The sequence below is a fragment of the Brachyhypopomus gauderio genome, chromosome 2 (genome assembly GCF_052324685.1).
Source record: "Brachyhypopomus gauderio isolate BG-103 chromosome 2, BGAUD_0.2, whole genome shotgun sequence".
NCBI classification, from domain to species: domain Eukaryota; kingdom Metazoa; phylum Chordata; class Actinopteri; order Gymnotiformes; family Hypopomidae; genus Brachyhypopomus; species Brachyhypopomus gauderio.
The window spans coordinates 11,024,632-11,043,457 of NC_135212.1; the positions used below are offsets into that span (position 1 = coordinate 11,024,632).

An 18,826-nucleotide genomic window follows, 5' to 3' on the forward strand; every position below is an offset into this window, starting at 1 on the left:
GCGAGCGTAGCGACAGAGTGCACTTCTGATGGACAAAAAGCAGGACAAATAGTGGCTTGATGGCTACCGTGACTTTTCTCCCCAGAGGAAATGATGATAACTTCTAGGGGAGGCTTTTTATTAAAAAAAAATATCTGAAGTCACCAGTATTTGATGGACAAAGCACCCCCAAACACCCCCCCCCCACCACACACACACACACACACACACACACACACACACACACACACACACACACACACTTGCCACATGCTCTTTTTTGTCCATCCTCTCTTCAGCTGACACCCACCTTTATTAGGAATGAAAGGCGCTATCATGCCTGCACCCCAGAAAGCACGTCTCAAATTAGGAGCTCCATTGCATTTGCCCATTATTACTGCCAAAGCCCTTTGAAGACTATTTTGGTCCTCTCCTCCCCCTGGGGCTTTATGTAGGAACTTCAATAGCTCTGCGTAGAAAATGAGCATTAATTACTCTCGGCATTGCTTGTAATTTAGATCATAATTGATTAAGGTGTTGTCTGCACAGGCCTGCGGTTCCGTGTTGGAGAGCTGTTTAGTGCGCTGAGCGGTGCCTGAACGTGTGTGTGTGTGTGCGTGTGTGTGTGTGTATCCCACTAAGCAAAGCTGGTTTGGAGATGGTGTCAGTATTCACTCAGGTGCATTTTTACAGAGACTACATTTCACATACCTCAGTACCACAAGGGCGTCCTCCACCTTCAGAAACACTACACATACCTCACCACAAGGGCGGCCTCCACCTTCAGAAACACTACACATACCTCACCACAAGGGCGGCCTCCACCTTCAGAAACACTACACATACCTCACCACAAGGGCGGCCTCCACCTTCAGAAACACTACACATACCTCACCACAAGGGCGGCCTCCACCTTCAGAAACACTACACATACTGCAGCACATGGGCCTGTTAAGGCCCTATAGCCAGGGCTCTTCCTAGTCTCAAAATCTTCGTGCCCAAAGGGGCGAATCGTGAAAAGAACATCAAGACAAGGCGCTCACGTATGTTACATCGTTTTCTTTGTCTTTAAAAATCACAACTAGACTTTAAAGTGCATTAGCCATATTATAATGTGAGTCAAAACAAAACATGCGAATCTCTTCAGGGTGGGCTGTACGCCAAACATAAACAATAATTAACTAATGCCAAACCACCTCGTAACCTTCCTGAAAAACTACAGAGAGAGAGAGACAGACAATAATAACAGATACACATACAAATATCTGCCCACTCTGGACTCACAAGTCTCACAACAAGAGCATTAATGTATCACTGTCATGTCATTTCTCAAGGCGGCAGTCTAGCACCTGTAAACATTACTGTTAAATTACTTCATAACTGTTGGTGGATACTCCCTAAGCCCTGATGGACTCTAGTACTATTTAAATAATTGCAAAATGGTAAGAATCCAAAAATTTCATGGAACAATGATTACAAGCTCCTAAGGCCGTGTTTAAAGAACCTGTGGCAGATAGTGATGTACAAACTTAACCTCATGGTGAGTACTGATCAAGTCACCATGGGGCACCATCGTATGAGCAGACCATTGTAACGTTGGCCTGTCGGGTTGTCCGTATAGAAAGCATGAGTCATGTCTTTGCTCTCACTGCCTCCTGTTATAGTGCCCTCGTGTGGAGGACCTGTGAAAACAAACCTCAAAGCACAACAGCACAAGTGTCAATCTCACAATGGCCACCGATGTGAGGCACCTAACGTCTTCAGAAATCCCTCACGTACTGTAGCAGCACGCAGGGCTCAACCTTCACAAACTCGTACCGCAGCATCAGACACTTCCTCCATCCTCCTTTGAGCACACCATCCAATCGTCCGGCTGCGGGTGGAGTCCTATCATGCTCCTCCCACCTGCCCAGCTGACTCAGTGTTTAGTCACCTTTGAACTCTTGGCCTGGTCTCCAGGACAACCTGTGGGGGTTCAGACTATCAAAGGAAATAGACGACACACCCCCTCCCCAGACCACACCCCCACCCCCACAGACCACACCCTCAGCTCCATCTCGTCACATGCACCACCCTCAAATCCCAGGGTTAAAAGCTGGCTCTCTGTGACATCTCCACGATGGCAGCTGCCCTCGCAATGGGCAGGCAATTGTGGACCTGAAGTTCCGCTCCAGTGGGGGGGGGGGGGGGGTGGGCTCGGGCCACGGACACTGGACAGTCTACTGGGTCTGTTTTAAGGCTTTTGCAGCCTGCGTTGGTCTCCATAATCTGCAGCCAGTCAATCACGTCCAAGTCTGGACATGTCCAACTGCAGCTCTGGCTGCCCCGTGTGTCTAGGACACTACCCAGACGATCTGGATTATGGGGGTCCTGTCCTTACCTTGACCCCAATGATGCAAGGCTCCAAGTTTGGCCAAATCTGTCCAAGCCGGCCTACCAGGGCCCGACTCAGTTGTAAAACAAAGCTACCCCGACGGACCAGCCCCAAGGGCACATCTGGGAGGACTAGCGGGTTTGGGGGAGAGCTCTGAACGTTCCTCCACTCCTGCTCTTGTAGATTTTGGAGCGAAAGAACGGTGAGATGGAGGAGCTGAAGAGCCTGCACCGGGCCAAGCAGAAGGAGGCAGACGAAGCTGTCCGAGCACTGGAGAAGAAAGGTGAGGTGTCGGGAACACACACACACGTGTACACACACACACACACACACGTACACACACACACACGTACACACACACACACACACACGTACACGTACACACACACGTACACACACACACACACGTACACACACACACGTACACACACACACACACACGTACACACACACACACGTACACACACACACACACACGTACACACACACACACACGTACACACACACACACACATACATACACACGTACACACACAAACACACACACGTACACACACACACACACGTACACACACACACGTACACAAACACACACACACGTACACACACACACACACACGTACACACACACACATACACACACACGTACACGTACACACACACGTACACACACACACACACGTACACACACACACACATACACACACACACACACACACACACACACACACACACACTCGGCCCCTCTGTCCCAGCACACTGAGCCGGGCCTTTCCTCTTCTGCATGCTAAAAAAGCATTAACAAGAAACTCGTGAGCCTCACGGGGCTGTTTAACAGAATCTCATGTGCTAACTAACTCCCAGTGCTAAACATGTCCTTTTATTAACAGAGATGGGAGTTTTGTTTTTTTGGGTTTTTTTGTGGACGTATTACCCTGAGCAGCTATGAAGTGGATCAGAAAAGACATTAAACACGCATTCACATGAACATATGCACATACAGTGCATACTCTGGAAAGACAGAATATATGATCTCATGTTCTTTGTCTGATCTTTTTATGGTTTACAGAGACCACAAGTGCACTGCGAGCACATATAAGCCCTTAAGAACTAAACAACTGTGATACCAGATGTAGATGTTTATGTGTTTTTACTTTGCTTAATCACATACTGCCGTATGACATTCAGGCTATTTTTAATCAGATCCTCATTTGGTTACACTGTTTCTCAAGTATGAGAAGATGTGAAAGGTGAGGCCATTCATCTGGACATTAGTGTGAACAGGTGGGGGGGGGGGGGGGGGGTACTGGGTGATCATACTGTTTATTTAGCCCCCCCCCCTCCCCAATCTATCCCCCACAGTTCAAAGCCTGCTGCGTGAGTCCCAGGTCATCCGGCAGAGCAAAGAGAAACAGATTGCCGAGCTGAAGAAAATGGCGGATCAAAGCGCCGACACCCTCAAAAACGACTGGGAGAAGAAGGTATGGACGTCCGCTGTAAAGTCTTCCGTCGTCGGGAGGTTCTCCCTCAGGCCCTGGGAGCTGTGGGTGGAGGAGGCTCTGACGATGCTCTCTCTCTTCACGCCCAGCTGCACGCGGCGGTGACGCAGATGGAGCAGGAGAAGTTCGAGCTTCAGAAGAAGCACACGGACAACATCCAGGAGCTGCTGGAGGACACCACCCAGCGCCTGGCCAAGATGGAGGCAGAGTACCGAGCCCAGCTGCAGGCCACCGTGAGTATGGGGCGGTGCGGCCGCGGGGCTCACGTTCTTCACCCTCGCCGTGGTTTGGTCTGCCGCGTTGTCTCCGGTTATTGAGACTCCCCCTACCCCTCCTCACCTTGGAAACGACCCTGAGGAGCGAACGCCAGAGCGCTCGCATGTCTCTAATGGGGCTGAAACAAAGAAAGCGTTGTGGCCCTCTGATTGGAGATGACCTGCCTGGGGGGGGGTGGGGTGGTGAGGGGTGGGGGCTCATTGACTGTGCCGCGTTTGGGGGGCGCATGGGGACATCGGCGGCCAGCAAAGAAAGGGAAGACATGTCTGACGGGTTTAATGAGTCTTCACGTGACACGAGTTCGCGTTCGGCGTCCTTTGTGCAGGTGAGGCGGCGGGCGGAGGCCTCTCTGTCAGCGCAGCCACATTTTCGGACGCTTGAAAAGCGCGTAGGGCCCCGCAGAGCAATGGCCCCTCTTTAATTATGAAACACAGCGTGTTTTCCAGGCAGGGCCTCCGATGAAAAGGCCCTCTGTCATTGGAAATTAGGTACACCCATTACCCATTCTGTTGGTTTAGTCTGACCTCGCCAACATCACCCCTCCCCACCCCAACACACACACACACCCTCTCTTGTCTCGCTCCTCCGCATGCTGCACTCTTGTCAAGCCCGTCGTGCGGAGGGAGTGGGCGTGGCGTGATGTCGTCTGCCCTGCGGCCTTTCGCACCCTTTTGTTTGACTTGCTGTTTCCTTTCTTGCTGCTGTCCCCGTTCTTCAAGGCAAACAGAGGCCGCCTCGCGTCCACCACGTCTTTTGGCTTTGTCCAAAGGATAAGGCGAATGTGTGCGGTGGAGCAGGTGGTGGTGCGGGTGGTGCACTGCTACCCAGCGCTCCCGTCGCCGTGATGTGCGTCGCGAACAGGTGCCGAAGCGTCACACACTCCCTCCCCGCCGACGTACCTTTGCTCCACGCTCGCAGATAAATGAAGATTAGCCGAGTTCAAACGGGGTCCCGATGAACCAAACAGCGGCGATTCTGTCCGTAGAGTAATGAGAGGGGGGGGGGGGGGGGGGGGGGAGCACAACGTAGGGAGCAATAACGAACGTATCCGTCATCATCCTTCACTCAAAAACACGATCAAACCACGCAGGCTTTTAATGAAGCCGTCCGGTGTTCTAACGAAACGGCACGTCAGGTCGGGTTCAGGAGAAGACGCTCCGTGAAAAGCTCAGCTCCACCCGTTTGCCTGTCATGGATAAGCAGAGATGAGAAACGGATAAAGAGTCAGAATTTCTACATGCTTTCCAAGACGAACGTCGACTTGCAGGTTGTCGTGTGATACGTGAGGTGCTTTCCTGCCTGTCAGATCTGTCTTCAAAGCTTGTTCGAAACGCAACTCATTTGCTGGAATTCGGGGAAAAATAAGTTACTTTGTTGTTCAAAGCCTAAAATTGCCATTAAAAATACAAATAGAATATGCTAGGAGCACCTAGCTGTATGAAACCACACACCATTTAATATAACAAATGCTTAAGTAAAAAAATATATATCTAATAAATTATATCTAATAATCTTGACTGAATTTCTTTGTTAGGATTTTATGATTTGGGAGGGCGTTTCTGGGCTAAAATGACAGATGATCAAGTCTTCTTTTTAAGCAGCATACTTATGTATTGCTGTATTTCTCATTCATTTCTGTCCTTCTGCAAAGACATTTCTAAAATGTGACTTTTTGTAGGGAGGGTTTGTATTGAGAACAGATGTCTAGTTTATTTTCTTTCTGTTTGCCTAGTAAATATTCAGAGCACAACACTGGGCTTTGTGCAGGACAAACACGCACACACACACACACACACACACACACACACACATATACACACACTGTTCAGATCTCTAAATATAGGATACCAACCCCACAAGCACACAAGGAAGACTTCACACTTTTATCTGTGTTCTCCTGAACTACCACATCGAAACTAGAATGTTTGCTAGTGTAGGGAATGAAAAATAAGCCCATCAGAATTGTAAATGCTTATTTTACGCCCTCATTTACACGTGGGAGATTCGTTATATTTTGCAAAATGGGCATTGAACAGGTTTGATATGGCTGACACATAATTGCACAGTTCACCGCGATACGCATCGGGGGGCTGCGAATGCCGAGTTTTCACCGCACGACGGGGGTTTTGCGTGCCGTCCGTGTCATCAAGGGACAAGGGCCCAAGTTGCAGCTGCGCGTCACGGTGGAAACGTGTCGCCACGTTTCACGCGGGCCGCAGACAAAGGCTCCTTTCGCAAACGCGCACCGGCCCCGTTGACCGCCGAGCGCTCCTGTCAACACAGGCCACCTTCATCAGCCTGCCGGGGCATCTTAAAGCTGTCAGCGCCCGTGTCAGTCTGCATTCCAGCCGCCACGCCAGGGACAGCGGCTTCCATTAAGGACGAGATCCGTAAGCGTGCACACGCGTGTGCGCACTGTGTCCCTGTCTCTGAATGCGTGCACGCGTGTACATACGTATGTGTGCGAGCACGTATGTGTGTGCTGGCATGTGTGTGCATGCACGTACATGTTTGTGTGCATCGCGTATATTGGGTGTGTGTGTGTGTGTGTGTGTGTGTGTGTGTGTGTGTGTGTGTGTGTGTGTGTGTGTGTGTGTGTGTGTGAGTGTTAGTAGGAGACTCCATTCTTCAATATCTGCATTTGGTTTAGATCCACACATGCTTTGCAGACGCCACCTTCCTGTCAATACTATAAATCATGAGCTAATAGAGAAGGAGCTCTTGGTTGTGCCTGATGGGATTAGCTGGCCTAAAACAGGCTTGGGGAAACAGACCCTGCATCTCTTCATGTTTTACCCGAGAGGGGTTATTCTGTTGTCTTACAGTTCATGAAGAGATAACAGCCTGATCCAACAATCCCCCCCCCCAAAAAAAAATAATACCTTTACTGCTGACGTACAGATTTTGGTGTATCTGTCCCATATGACCCTACCTGCTCTGCACCCATGTGTACGCTAAAAGTTGTCGGGCTAACTTTGGGCTTTTGGACGGGTGGTGTCCTGGACGGGTGGTGAAGATCTGCTCTTAGCTCACTAACGCCCCTGTGTGTAGGAACAGACAGTGCGGGAGCTGGAGATGCGGGTGAAGCAGCTCTCCGTGGAGGTGGAGAACGGAAACCTGCTCAGGCAGAAGGTCACGCAGGAGAAGGCCGAGCTGGAGATCCACATCGCTGCCATCAGTGCAGAGTTACAGGAGGCCAACCGCAGGTACACAAAACACAAACAACACAACAAACACACAAACAACACAACAAACACATCACACATCGCTGCCATCAGTGCAGAATTACAAGAGGCCAACCGCAGGTACACAAAACACACACACACACACACAAACAACACAACAAACACATAAAAAACAACACAACAAGCACACACAAACAACACAACAAGCACACATCACGTGAGCTTGAGCAGCTGGCTCCAGCAGGACATGGAGCCTGTAAAAACATCAGGTCAACCTGTGACCTCAGTGACATCAGTGAAAACACCATTCGTGTGTGTGTGTGTGTGTGTGTGTGTGTGTGTGTGTGTGTGTGTGTGTGTGTGTGTGTGTGTGTGTGTGTGTGTGTGTGTGTGTGCAGGAACACATCTCTACAGAGAGAGAAGGACCTTCAGAGAGAACAACATGAGGAGACGCTGCAGAAACTCGACGTCAAACACGATGCAGACATGAACCACTTCCAGCAGGAGCATGCGCTGTCTGCAGCCAAGGTACCACACCCTAACCCAACACACACTCCACCCTAACCCAACACACACACCACCCTAACCCAACACACTCCACCCTAACCCAACACACACTAACCCAACACGCACCACCCTAACCCAACACACTCTAACCAACACACACCACCCTAACCCAACACACACACCACCCTAACCCAACACACACACCACCCTAACCCACCACACACACCACCCTAACCCACCACATTCTAACCCAACACACACTCCACCCTAACCCAACACACACACCACATCCTAACCAAACACACACCACCCTAACCCACCACACTCTAACCCAACACACACAACCCTAACCCAACACGCACTCCACCATAACCCAACACACCCACCACACCCTAACCCAACACACACTCCACTCTAACCCAACACACACTCCACCCTAACCCGACACACACACCACCCTAACCCACCACACTCTAACCCAACACACACAACCCTAACCCTACACACTCCACCCTAACCCAACACACACAACCCAACACACACTCCACCCTAACCCAACACACACTCCACCCTAACCCAACACACTCCACCCTAACCCAACACAGACACCACATCCTAACCAAACACACACCACCCTAACCCAACACACACTCCACACTAACCCAACACACACACCACCCTAACCCAACACACACCACATCCTAACCAAACACACACCACCCTAACCCACCACACTCTAACCCAACACACACAACCCTAACCCAACACACACTCCACCATAACCCAACACACCCGCCACACCCTAACCAAACACACACCACTCTAACCCAACACACACAACCCTAACCCAACACACACTCCACCATAACCCAACACACCCGCCACACCCTAACCAAACACCCACCACACTCTAACCCAACACACCCATGCCCACCACATCCTAACACATCACATCCACCACACCCTAACCCAACACACACCACACTAACCCACCACACTCTAACCCAACACACACAACCCTAACCCAACACACACTCCACCATAACCCAACACACCCTAATCCAACACACCCTAACCCACCACACCCATGCCCACCACACTCTAACCCACCACACCCATGCCCACCACATCCTAACACATCACATCCACCACACCCTAACCCAACACACCCTAACCCAACCCACACAGCCAACCCCATGTTATCCACACCCAGCCAGTCTAATGATAGTCTGTTTGCACTCTCACCATACGTAGCACCCCAACCCCCTCAGCAATGTCAACCCACCAACACCACATTAGCATACGCACACCCTGGTAGTGCTTGTACCAACACGCTAAAGTACAATTTTGTAGCAAGGCGTACATTTGTAAACTTGATTTATTATTAAATCCTCACTAAATCAGCCATACACAGACACTAAGCGTTAGACACTAAGAGGGACTCATCAGAATTCAAATAAGCTCTCTCACTTTGTTCTTTGACATGCCAAGATCCTTTCATTATTTTTTATTCTCGTTAACTTCATACATTAGTTAGCTGTTTAATCTCACTACCTCGGGCGTTTCCTTGACAACATGCCCTTAGCAATGCTCTCAGTCTTCAGTAGCAAAGAGACTACGTTGTGAATTAGATACTATATTACCATTTGTTGCACTGATCGAAATTTGTTGTTTCAATCTGTACGTTGGTAACTTGTTTTTTCTTATTGATTTAGCAGAACTCTGTGATACCATTGCAAATGTTGATGAGCGTTGAATTAATTAGTGTTTATATTTACATAATATGTTTTAATTGCACATGCAATGAAAACTCATACTGACCTGCTGTGATTTATCTGCCCAAACACGCCTTACTGAGGTCTCCACACTCCATGCTAGTTTTGCTAGTTGTCTTTTTTAGCCTTTACGACACACGTTACAGCAATAAAGCAATGACAAAGAAACAGAATCATGAAGGACTTCCCCTTAAATGAAGCACTCTGCCATCCTTGGGATTGTAAGACTTTCACAGACGGAAATGTAAAGAATTTTCACAGTGACATGATGACAGCACTTGTGATGTGACCGTGTGCACTGGTTTTTTGCCGCCAGGCGTCGGAGGTGATGGAAGACCTGGAGCGCCTGGTGGCTCAGCTCAGGCTGCAGCTGCAAGACAGCGAGCACAGGAGGCAGAAACAGCTCCGGGTAAGCCAGCAGCACATGTGCCTTTTACCCCAGCAACACATGTAACGTTACCCCAGCACCACACGTGACATTAACTCAGCAGCACACGTGCCTTTACCTCAGCACCACACGTGGCGTTACCTCAGCACTACACATGGCGTTACCTCAGCACTACACGTGGCGTTACCTGAGCACTACACGTGGCGTTACCTGAGCACCACACGTGCCTTTACCCCAGCACCACACGTGACATTACTCCAGCACCACACGTGACATTACCTCAGCACCACACGTGGCGTTACCTCAGCACTACACGTGACGTTACCTGAGCACCACACGTGCCTTTACCCTAGCAACACACGTGACATTACTCCAGCACCACACGTGACGTTACCTCAGCACCACACGTGACGTTACCTGAGCACCACACGTGCCTTTACCCCAGCACCACACGTGACATTACTCCAGCACCACACGTGACGTTACCTCAGCACTACACATGGCGTTACCTGAGCACTACACGTGGCGTTACCTGAGCACCACACGTGCCTTTACCCCAGCACCACACGTGCCTTTACTCCAGCACCACACGTGACGTTACCTCAGCACCACACGTGGCGTTACCTCAGCACTACACGTGACGTTACCTGAGCACCACACGTGCCTTTACCCCAGCACCACACGTGACATTACTCCAGCACCACACGTGACGTTACCTCAGCACCACACGTGGCGTTACCTCAGCACTACACGTGACATTACCCCAGCACCACACTTGCCTTTACCCCAGCAACACATGTAACGTTACCCCAGCACCACACGTGACATTAACTCAGCAGCACACGTGCCTTTACCTCAGCACCACACGTGGCGTTACCTCAGCACTACACATGGCGTTACCTCAGCACTACACATGGCGTTACCTCAGTACTACACGTGGCGTTACCTCAGTACTACACGTGACGTTACCTCAGCACCACACGTGCCTTTACCCCAGCACCACACGTGATATTACCTCAGCATCACACGTGGCGTTACCTCAGCACTACACGTGGCATTACCTCAGCACTACACGTGGCGTTACCTCAGCACTACACGTGGCGTTACCTGAGCACTACACGTGACATTACCTCAGCACCACACGTGCCTTTACCCCAGCACCACACGTGACATTACTCCAGCACCACACGTGACGTTACCTCAGCACCACACGTGGCGTTACCTCAGCACTACACGTGACGTTACCTGAGCACCACACGTGCCTTTACCCTAGCAACACACGTAACATTACCCCAGCACCACACTTGCCTTTACCCCAGCAACACATGTAACGTTACCCCAGCACCACACGTGACATTAACTCAGCAGCACACGTGCCTTTACCTCAGCACCACACGTGGCATTACCTCAGCACTACACATGGCGTTACCTCAGTACTACACGTGGCGTTACCTCAGTACTACACGTGACGTTACCTCAGCACCACACGTGCCTTTACCCCAGCACCACACGTGATATTACCTCAGCACCACACGTGGCGATACCTCAGCACTACACGTGGCATTACCTCAGCACTACACGTGGCGTTACCTCAGCACTACACGTGGCGTTACCTGAGCACTACACGTGACATTACCTCAGCACCACACGTGCCTTTACCCCAGCACCACACGTGACATTACTCCAGCACCACACGTGACGTTACCTCAGCACCACACGTGGCGTTACCTCAGCACTACACGTGACGTTACCTGAGCACCACACGTGCCTTTACCCTAGCAACACACGTGACATTACCTCAGCACCACACGTGCCTTTACCCCAGCACCACACGTGACGTTACCCCAGCACCACGCGTGCCTTTACCCTAGCACCACACATGCCTTTACCCCAGCACCACGCGTGCCTTTACCCCAGCACCACGCGTGCCTTTACCCCAGCACCACGCGTGCCTTTACCCCAGCACCACACGTGCCTTTACCCCAGCACCACACGTGCCTTTACCCCAGCACCACACATGCCTTTACCCCAGCACCACACGTACTTTTACCCCAGCACCACACGTGCCTTTACCCCAGCCAGTTTTAAAATACAGGCCAAACAAACACCTACCTGTCGGTGTGTCACCTGCTTCTCAACCCAGTGCCAGGGAGCGTCTACCGTTTCCTGTGTCTGATAAACTCTGCAGGTGAAAGTGTGAAGGTCTGTGTACAAAACTGGACTGAAAACATTGATGTTTGCTTTTGTTTCTGTCAGGACCTTGAAAACAAGACGCAGCACGAAACGGCAGCTCTCCAGCTTCACTGTGAGAGGAAGGTGAGGGTCGCCCACACGTCCGCTCGGGTTCAAACTGCCTCATTGATTTAAATGATTTTAAACAACCTAATTGATTGAATGCCTTCTTCTTCATTGTTCAGTCGGGTGCTGTGTGACTGACATTTTGGTTTGATGTGTAGTGTGTGTTTTTATCAAGGTTTTGGTTGGTAAATTCAGGGATGGGCTGACAGTTGTTCCTGATCTGGGCTCTAAGCTCCAGTAATGTTAACCCATCTGGTTCAGGTTTGAGATGAAAGCTCTTTTGCTCTGTTTCTACTAGCTCCTGCTTACTTTGATGATCTTACACCATAAGGTACTAAGGCTCAGAGATTATTACTGAGTTCTATACGTGTTAATGCAGGGCAACTCTTAGAGGTACAAAAGGTTACCTGAATTAAAATGGGGCACAACTGGACAGTAAGTGCTCGTGTCCTGACCCTCCTTGATTGCCCCAGCCCCATTTGAAGATTTTACAGGACCTGGTGCTTACGGCCCCTTTCAAGACTCTTCAAAGCATCCACGCTGCCATAAAAGAGCAGAAGGAAAGGAAGTCGTCTTAATGAACTGGGCCGATTCAGTCTGGCACAGATCGAGTTCTAAGACCAGGGCTGCAACACCTGGGAAGCAGCCGGCCGGCCCCACCCTCAAAGGCAGGACCTTAAAGGTGGATGGCATGGCGAGCCAATGTGGGGCCACATCTGTGTAGCAGGAGCCATATACACCTGCAGACTGTCAGGCAGGGGCTGGGTGAGGTTGACCTCTGGCCTAGGAGAGGAGACGGGCACTGCTGAACACAGCCCAGATGTGTGAGGGGACCTTTCAGGGGGCGGGATTGAGAGTGATTGATGCCATTGCCGTCCCATCAAACTGCAGGTACAGGCTCTGCAGACGGAGCTGGATAAGGAGCGGGCCGAGGCCAGGAAGAAGGCCAGCAAGCTGGAGGATGTGATCAGGTCAGTTAAGTGAAAGACTCTCAGCGAGGTTATGCTAAGCATACTTACAATGAACAGTACCGTCAGGGGAGCAGTTAACACCTGGAAAAGGAGGGCGTGGCTACGGGTCTCATCGCTGTTGGGTACGCGTCCCTTTATGCAGTAGCCCAGCATTGGTGCCATTCCGTTTTCCGAAACGGTGGCCTCTCCAACCCACTACACGAGTAAATCGTCACTGAACGTTAAATACGATGTCCGCGCTGCCGAAGCTGCGTTGTTCTGCTCTAACCGGGCCAAAATGCAAGTGGCGCTGTGGGTGCCAGGCAGGCGCAGTGGACCGAAGTGGCTTTGCTCGGGGCCCGTTATAGGCGGGGCCGTCTCCTGGCCATCGCCACGTCTGTCAGATGTGGTGCGAGTGCGGGGGTCACCCGCCCAGGCTGCTCCCCGCCACAGGAATGCAGTGGGAGACGTGGAAGTGGTCAGGCCGCCTTTGAGGACGTGAGCGGTGTCGTTCAGCCAAAGGGACACTCTCCTCGGCATTCCCGCCTTCCCTCTCGGAGCTTTTAACAGAGAGGAGAGAAGAGTCTGCACTTCTAGCCCGACGAGCTCGCCGCAGGCATTGGTGAAGGGAGCCGAGCCCTTTCCCTGCTCCAGAATCTCGCACCCGGGTTGAAAAGATGATGTAAGGTTGGGTCTGCGCCACCGCTGAGCTCACTGTTTACTGTTTGTGTGTTTGTTTGGCCCCTGGCTGTGGTATATCGCACTTTGCTGGCAGGAATGAGCCAGGCGTAATTAGGCTTCTCTCATTAACTCCTGCTGCATATTTGGGGCCTGGCCAATGGACAGGTGACATCACCCTGTACTCCCCTGCTCTTGGGATGAAGCGATTCGCCCTGGATTTGTAATGTCTTTGACGGGCTCTTGAATCTCACGTTCTCATCAGAGAAGCAGACCGGCCTTGATCTAGGCTTGGGCGACCAATTCCACATAGAAACTAATACGCTTCATCACATTCTCGGGCCAAGCTCCGATTAAGAGACTGCTAAAGAAGTGTTCTGCACCATTAAACTCACTCATGGAGCTTGCACACTCCAAATGGCTTGAACCACAGCCAGCCACTGGGAGATTCATTAGGCTGTTGGAGAAACACGTCTGTGGCCCTTGGCGTGGTAGGTGAGCAAGCACTGAAAATATTTTTCTTTGTTAACTGTAGTTTGCTGAGAATAAATATAAAAAAATGTTTTGTTGGTGTTTGTTGTAGAGACTTGAATCTCCTAATCGCACCTAGACTTGTATCTAACGGTGCTGTGAAACATTGCTGAAGCTTCATGGTTGAGTTAATGCCAGGCACGTGCACTGTTAAAATCTCCCAATCATAATTCAATCACCTGACAGACACTAATGAAATTCCAGATAGTACTTTTCTTTTTCATCTGCTAATCTGTTTTAAAACAAATAAAGGCATGCAGTGCTTATGAGACATAATTAGAACATGAAATCAGGCTTTGTTTGACCTCTGCACATATATAATCTATAAAACATTCCTCAGCTCAGAGCTGCCGTTTTGTATGGCGGCACGGTTCCTTTTGTCTGCTGCTGATATGCGATGGCACGTGCTTGGGTGGAGTGAAGGTGTGATGTGACACGTGGCCTGGTCGATAAGACCCGTATCGATGGGTACGCTGGCGAACCCCTCGAACAGAAAGGCGCAGCTGCCCCGCTAACGAAAAGACGGCGATCGGGGGCGAAGAAGTGCCCCCCAGGCCCTTCCCCCACCCCCGCCCTGCTACCTGCCCCTGCACACAGGCGAGCACCTCCGAGTGCCTTTAAAGTCAGCCCGGGACTTCAAAGAGCCGGGCAGGCACGCGCATCAAATGTGCAGCGCCTGATAGCAGAGATGAGAGTTGAGTGGAGGGACATCTGCGCAGAAAAGCACCGGGCCCTGGCTCTGTTCACAAAGAGCCGGGCTGTGTTGGAAGGTGCATACGCGTGCCTCAGCTCTGCACGGCCAGTGTTGTGCAGGCGTGCACGCCACCAGCTACTTGCGTGCATTTCTTTTTACGGAGCAGCAGCGTCTGTGTGAGTTTGGGTGTTTGTTGTAGGGGCTGCGTGGTAATTGCGTTTCTGGCCTCTTTCTTTTCTGTTTCTGGATTCTGTTTCTTGTTTTTCAGGCTGACTCCACTGTTGTGACTGTTCTTATGAGTCAGCTGCAGCAGTGTATGGTCTCTTCTGGTTTTTACAGTTTTTGTAAAGTAAAAACTGGTTTCAGTTGCACCCAGAATGAATGAATATAACACTTCTCTAAATGTTTCCTATTTCAGTTGCAAATGTTGGTATGTCAAAATGACGTAGAGTTTACCAACAAAAATCACTTGCGCCAAGTAGTTTTGTGCTTGGCATCTGGTTGAAACCAGAACTGTTTGCATGGCTAGAGGAGAGAGAAAATGAGAATGAACTTTCTCAACCTCTCTCTCACGAGTGTGGTTATAGTTACGAGGCCTCCATGCACCGTCTTCCGTTTTCACGTAGCCTTTTTCTTTAATCAGAACCGTTTCAGGTCCTTGGGTATGCACCCATGCCCTGATTACACTGGGGCTTTTCAAAGCTCTTCTTCTTCACCTTGATTCCTTTGGATTGAGGCTCATTTGTGGACCTCTGCATTGCTTTCATCACTTTTCAAAGACCTATAAGGTAATGAGGAGGACGCAGGACTAGTGGACGCTCTCGTCTGGCTCCTTTTAATTGGTCGCCAGCACCTGGTAATGGAGAATGTCTCTATCTGTGGCGTGGGTTCCAACGTAAACCCCTCATTCTTGGGAAGTGCAGCAGGGCTGCCTTCTTGGCCCGCTGGCATTGTTCCGTGTTTGCAGCTGGCGGTTGCTCTGCTCTGCTTACATGCTCTTTTCTCAAGCTGTGCACTGAATGAGTCTGTGGAACTCTTGGCTATGGGGTTAGGGTGGGTGTGGGGTCAGAGGGAAAAGGTCAAGGCCCAAGGGGCCAACATCAAATGGGCTAATCACTCCAATGCCGCTGGATTCGTCTGGAGAGATGAGGACACACTGGATAAAATATTGCTTCACTTTTTTATTTTCCTTTTTTTCTTTTTTTTCAGTTTTAACAAATAGTTTTGCATTCCATGGATGAAGTCTAGCAAGTCCATTTGTATTTTAAAAGTCTCTTTTATGACCAGAACATCCAGAAGAAACCTCAGTCTCAGACGTATAGAAAAGATTCTGATTAATAGCTTCGCCTTTCCTCTGATGGCTTTCCTGCGCCTGCCTGTGCTTCGATCCACAGCTAGATAGAGGCAAATTCTCCGGCTTCAAATGCGCAATGTTTCTATTAAAAGCAGTCGAGGCCTGAGCTGAAAGGCACAGACTTAAGACCCAAGGCTCCCTCTTGCTTGCCCAGCCATCCAGCACTGCAGCGGTACAACAAAGGACGCCCCTACACCCCCCCCCCCACCACCACCTCCCACTTTTTTTTCTCTCTTTTTTTTTCTCTTTTTGATTTCTACCCACTGTGACCTTTTTTGATGTGGAAAGATGGTCGGACCATGGAAATCAATAAGCCCATGTGCATTTGAAGCCACCTTATCTCAGCCCACATTCCTCCCCGGCGTCAGCAGGTACAGGTGGGGCTGAAACGGGTGGGGGTGGTGGTGGGGGGGGGTGGTGGTGGGGGGTGGAGGCTGTCTGAGCACTGCCTTCCTGCAGAGAAGGAGCCCTTCATTAAGAGCCAGTAAAACGTCCAGCTCATTGGAGCTGATGCTGTCCGATTTGACAGTGAATTAAAAGTCCGCTTATCTGAGCCAGCAGTACACTGCTGGTTTTTAATGACCTACAGGAGTTAATCATAAGGGCATTACTGACCAGGAATGTGGCCTGTCTTTTGTCTCCGAGTGAAACGGGCTTTGTTTCAAATGCCAAAGTCTCCCGCTTGCAGGCAATAAGCAAACGGAGCTGCGTCCGATTTCTTGTCGTGCCCCGACCACGCTAGCACACGCACGCCTGGAATATGACGCGAGCTGCGATTGGCTAACAGGCAGGCGCGTGCACGTTGGGCCTAAACAGAGGTCCGCACAGGTAAAAGGCCGGACGCTCCGGCCGGCGCCCCTTCACCTTCTATGCGGCCGTCTGGCCCAACGTCGTGTCATTAATGCACTTTTGCCCCATCTCCCCCCACCCCCCCTTACCCCATCTGTTTTCCCTTTTGCTGCATGTCTTTCCTTCATTTCGGCTTTGCGTTGTTTATGAATTATGACCCGCGCACATGTGCGTCTAACGCATGCCCGATGTTCCATACCTTCCCCATAAACGGCTAATGAACCCAGAGTGCGCCAGAGGCCCAGCGAGGCTCCTCTCGCCGCCCAACCAGGGAAGAGTTCACCTCGCAGTTGCTAAGAGCGACCGGGGAGGGGTGCCCCGCTGCACACGGATGCAAAAGCGGCCAGCTGTTTCTGGCTGTGCGCGCCTCTAAACAGCATCTGCAGGCAGTTAAACGTAATGCAGTCACAGTTTCCACCCCACGTTATATGTATCCCATCAGCCCCCGCCCACAGTCTCTCACGCCTCCCAGTGTGCTAGCTCAGAGAGCACTGACCCGTTCACCCTCCGCTGCAGTCACCCTGCTGGAAGGTGAAATCCAGCAGCCCGTTGAATCGAACCCACGGCTGATCCTTGAGGCACACCCTTTCAGAAGCCCCGCCCCCATTTCACACCCTGAGGGCTCAGGGGTTGGTTGTGTGGTGAGCACCTGTAGCCCTGTAGCTTGGTCTGACTGCACATCAGGGAAACAGTGGTGATTTATGGGCAATCGAACGGCCGTACTGTCTGCCCTAAACCTCCATCCCACCCAGAAGCAGCAGGAGGAGTGGCACCTGAGTGGACTCTCCTGCTTCAACCGCCCTCCTCCCAGGAGGAGCAGACGCCCCTGAGAGTCCCCGGTGCTGCGTCGGTTACTGTATCAGTTACTGGCCCAAACCCAGACTATCAGCCCGTCAGCACAGAAAATCATTAACAGAGCTCTCGGTCCATGACTTTTGCTGTGCTCAGTTGCATTGAATCCCAGTTCACTGGCAAGATGAGTTTTCTATTCTTGATGTGATTTGTTTGGGTCACATGAGGCTTCTACATTTTTATGTGTCTCTTATTTATTTATTTAAAGGGTAATGATGTAAAAATGCAATGATGAATCAATCTCCCAAAGCTGCCAGTTCTCTCCTCAGCACCAAAGCTTCTCAGAGCGAGATGAGGCATGTATGGTGGGAGGAAAAACTACAGGAGAGTATCCCACAGCTTGCTCATTGGCTGAGGGCTAATTCCTGTTACTCCGGTACCTCACTGTTACTTCACTACTGCTCTGTTACTTCGCTACCACTCTGTTACTCCACTACTGCTCTGTTACTCCACTACCGCTCTGTTACTCCACTGCTTTGTTATTCTGTTACTCTGCTACCTCTGTTACTCTGCTAGCGCTCTGTTGCTCTGCTACCTTTCTGTTACTCCGCTAGCGCTCTGTTGCTCTGCTACTGCTCTGTTAAGCCTGGTTTACTGTGCGTTCACACCGAAAGCGACAAAATCGCTCTCCGTCGCC

The 18,826-nt window shown here is 50.7% G+C and overlaps 1 protein-coding gene across 6 annotated transcripts in view; it reads left to right on the forward strand.

Annotated features, from left to right (window-relative positions):
- The window catches only part of cep112 (centrosomal protein 112), a 74,102-nt gene that overhangs the window by 28,467 nt on the left and 26,809 nt on the right, over nucleotides 1-18,826 (forward strand). For all 6 annotated transcript variants that reach the window (XM_076986865.1, XM_076986860.1, XM_076986888.1 and 3 more), the window contains 8 exons: nucleotides 2,537-2,636; nucleotides 3,716-3,834; nucleotides 3,942-4,085; nucleotides 7,180-7,334; nucleotides 7,712-7,841; nucleotides 9,912-10,004; nucleotides 12,240-12,299; nucleotides 13,173-13,252. In XM_076986865.1, the coding sequence (XP_076842980.1) occupies nucleotides 2,537-2,636; nucleotides 3,716-3,834; nucleotides 3,942-4,085; nucleotides 7,180-7,334; nucleotides 7,712-7,841; nucleotides 9,912-10,004; nucleotides 12,240-12,299; nucleotides 13,173-13,252 (881 nt within the window). The remainder of the gene's footprint in view (nucleotides 1-2,536; nucleotides 2,637-3,715; nucleotides 3,835-3,941; nucleotides 4,086-7,179; nucleotides 7,335-7,711; nucleotides 7,842-9,911; nucleotides 10,005-12,239; nucleotides 12,300-13,172; nucleotides 13,253-18,826) is intronic.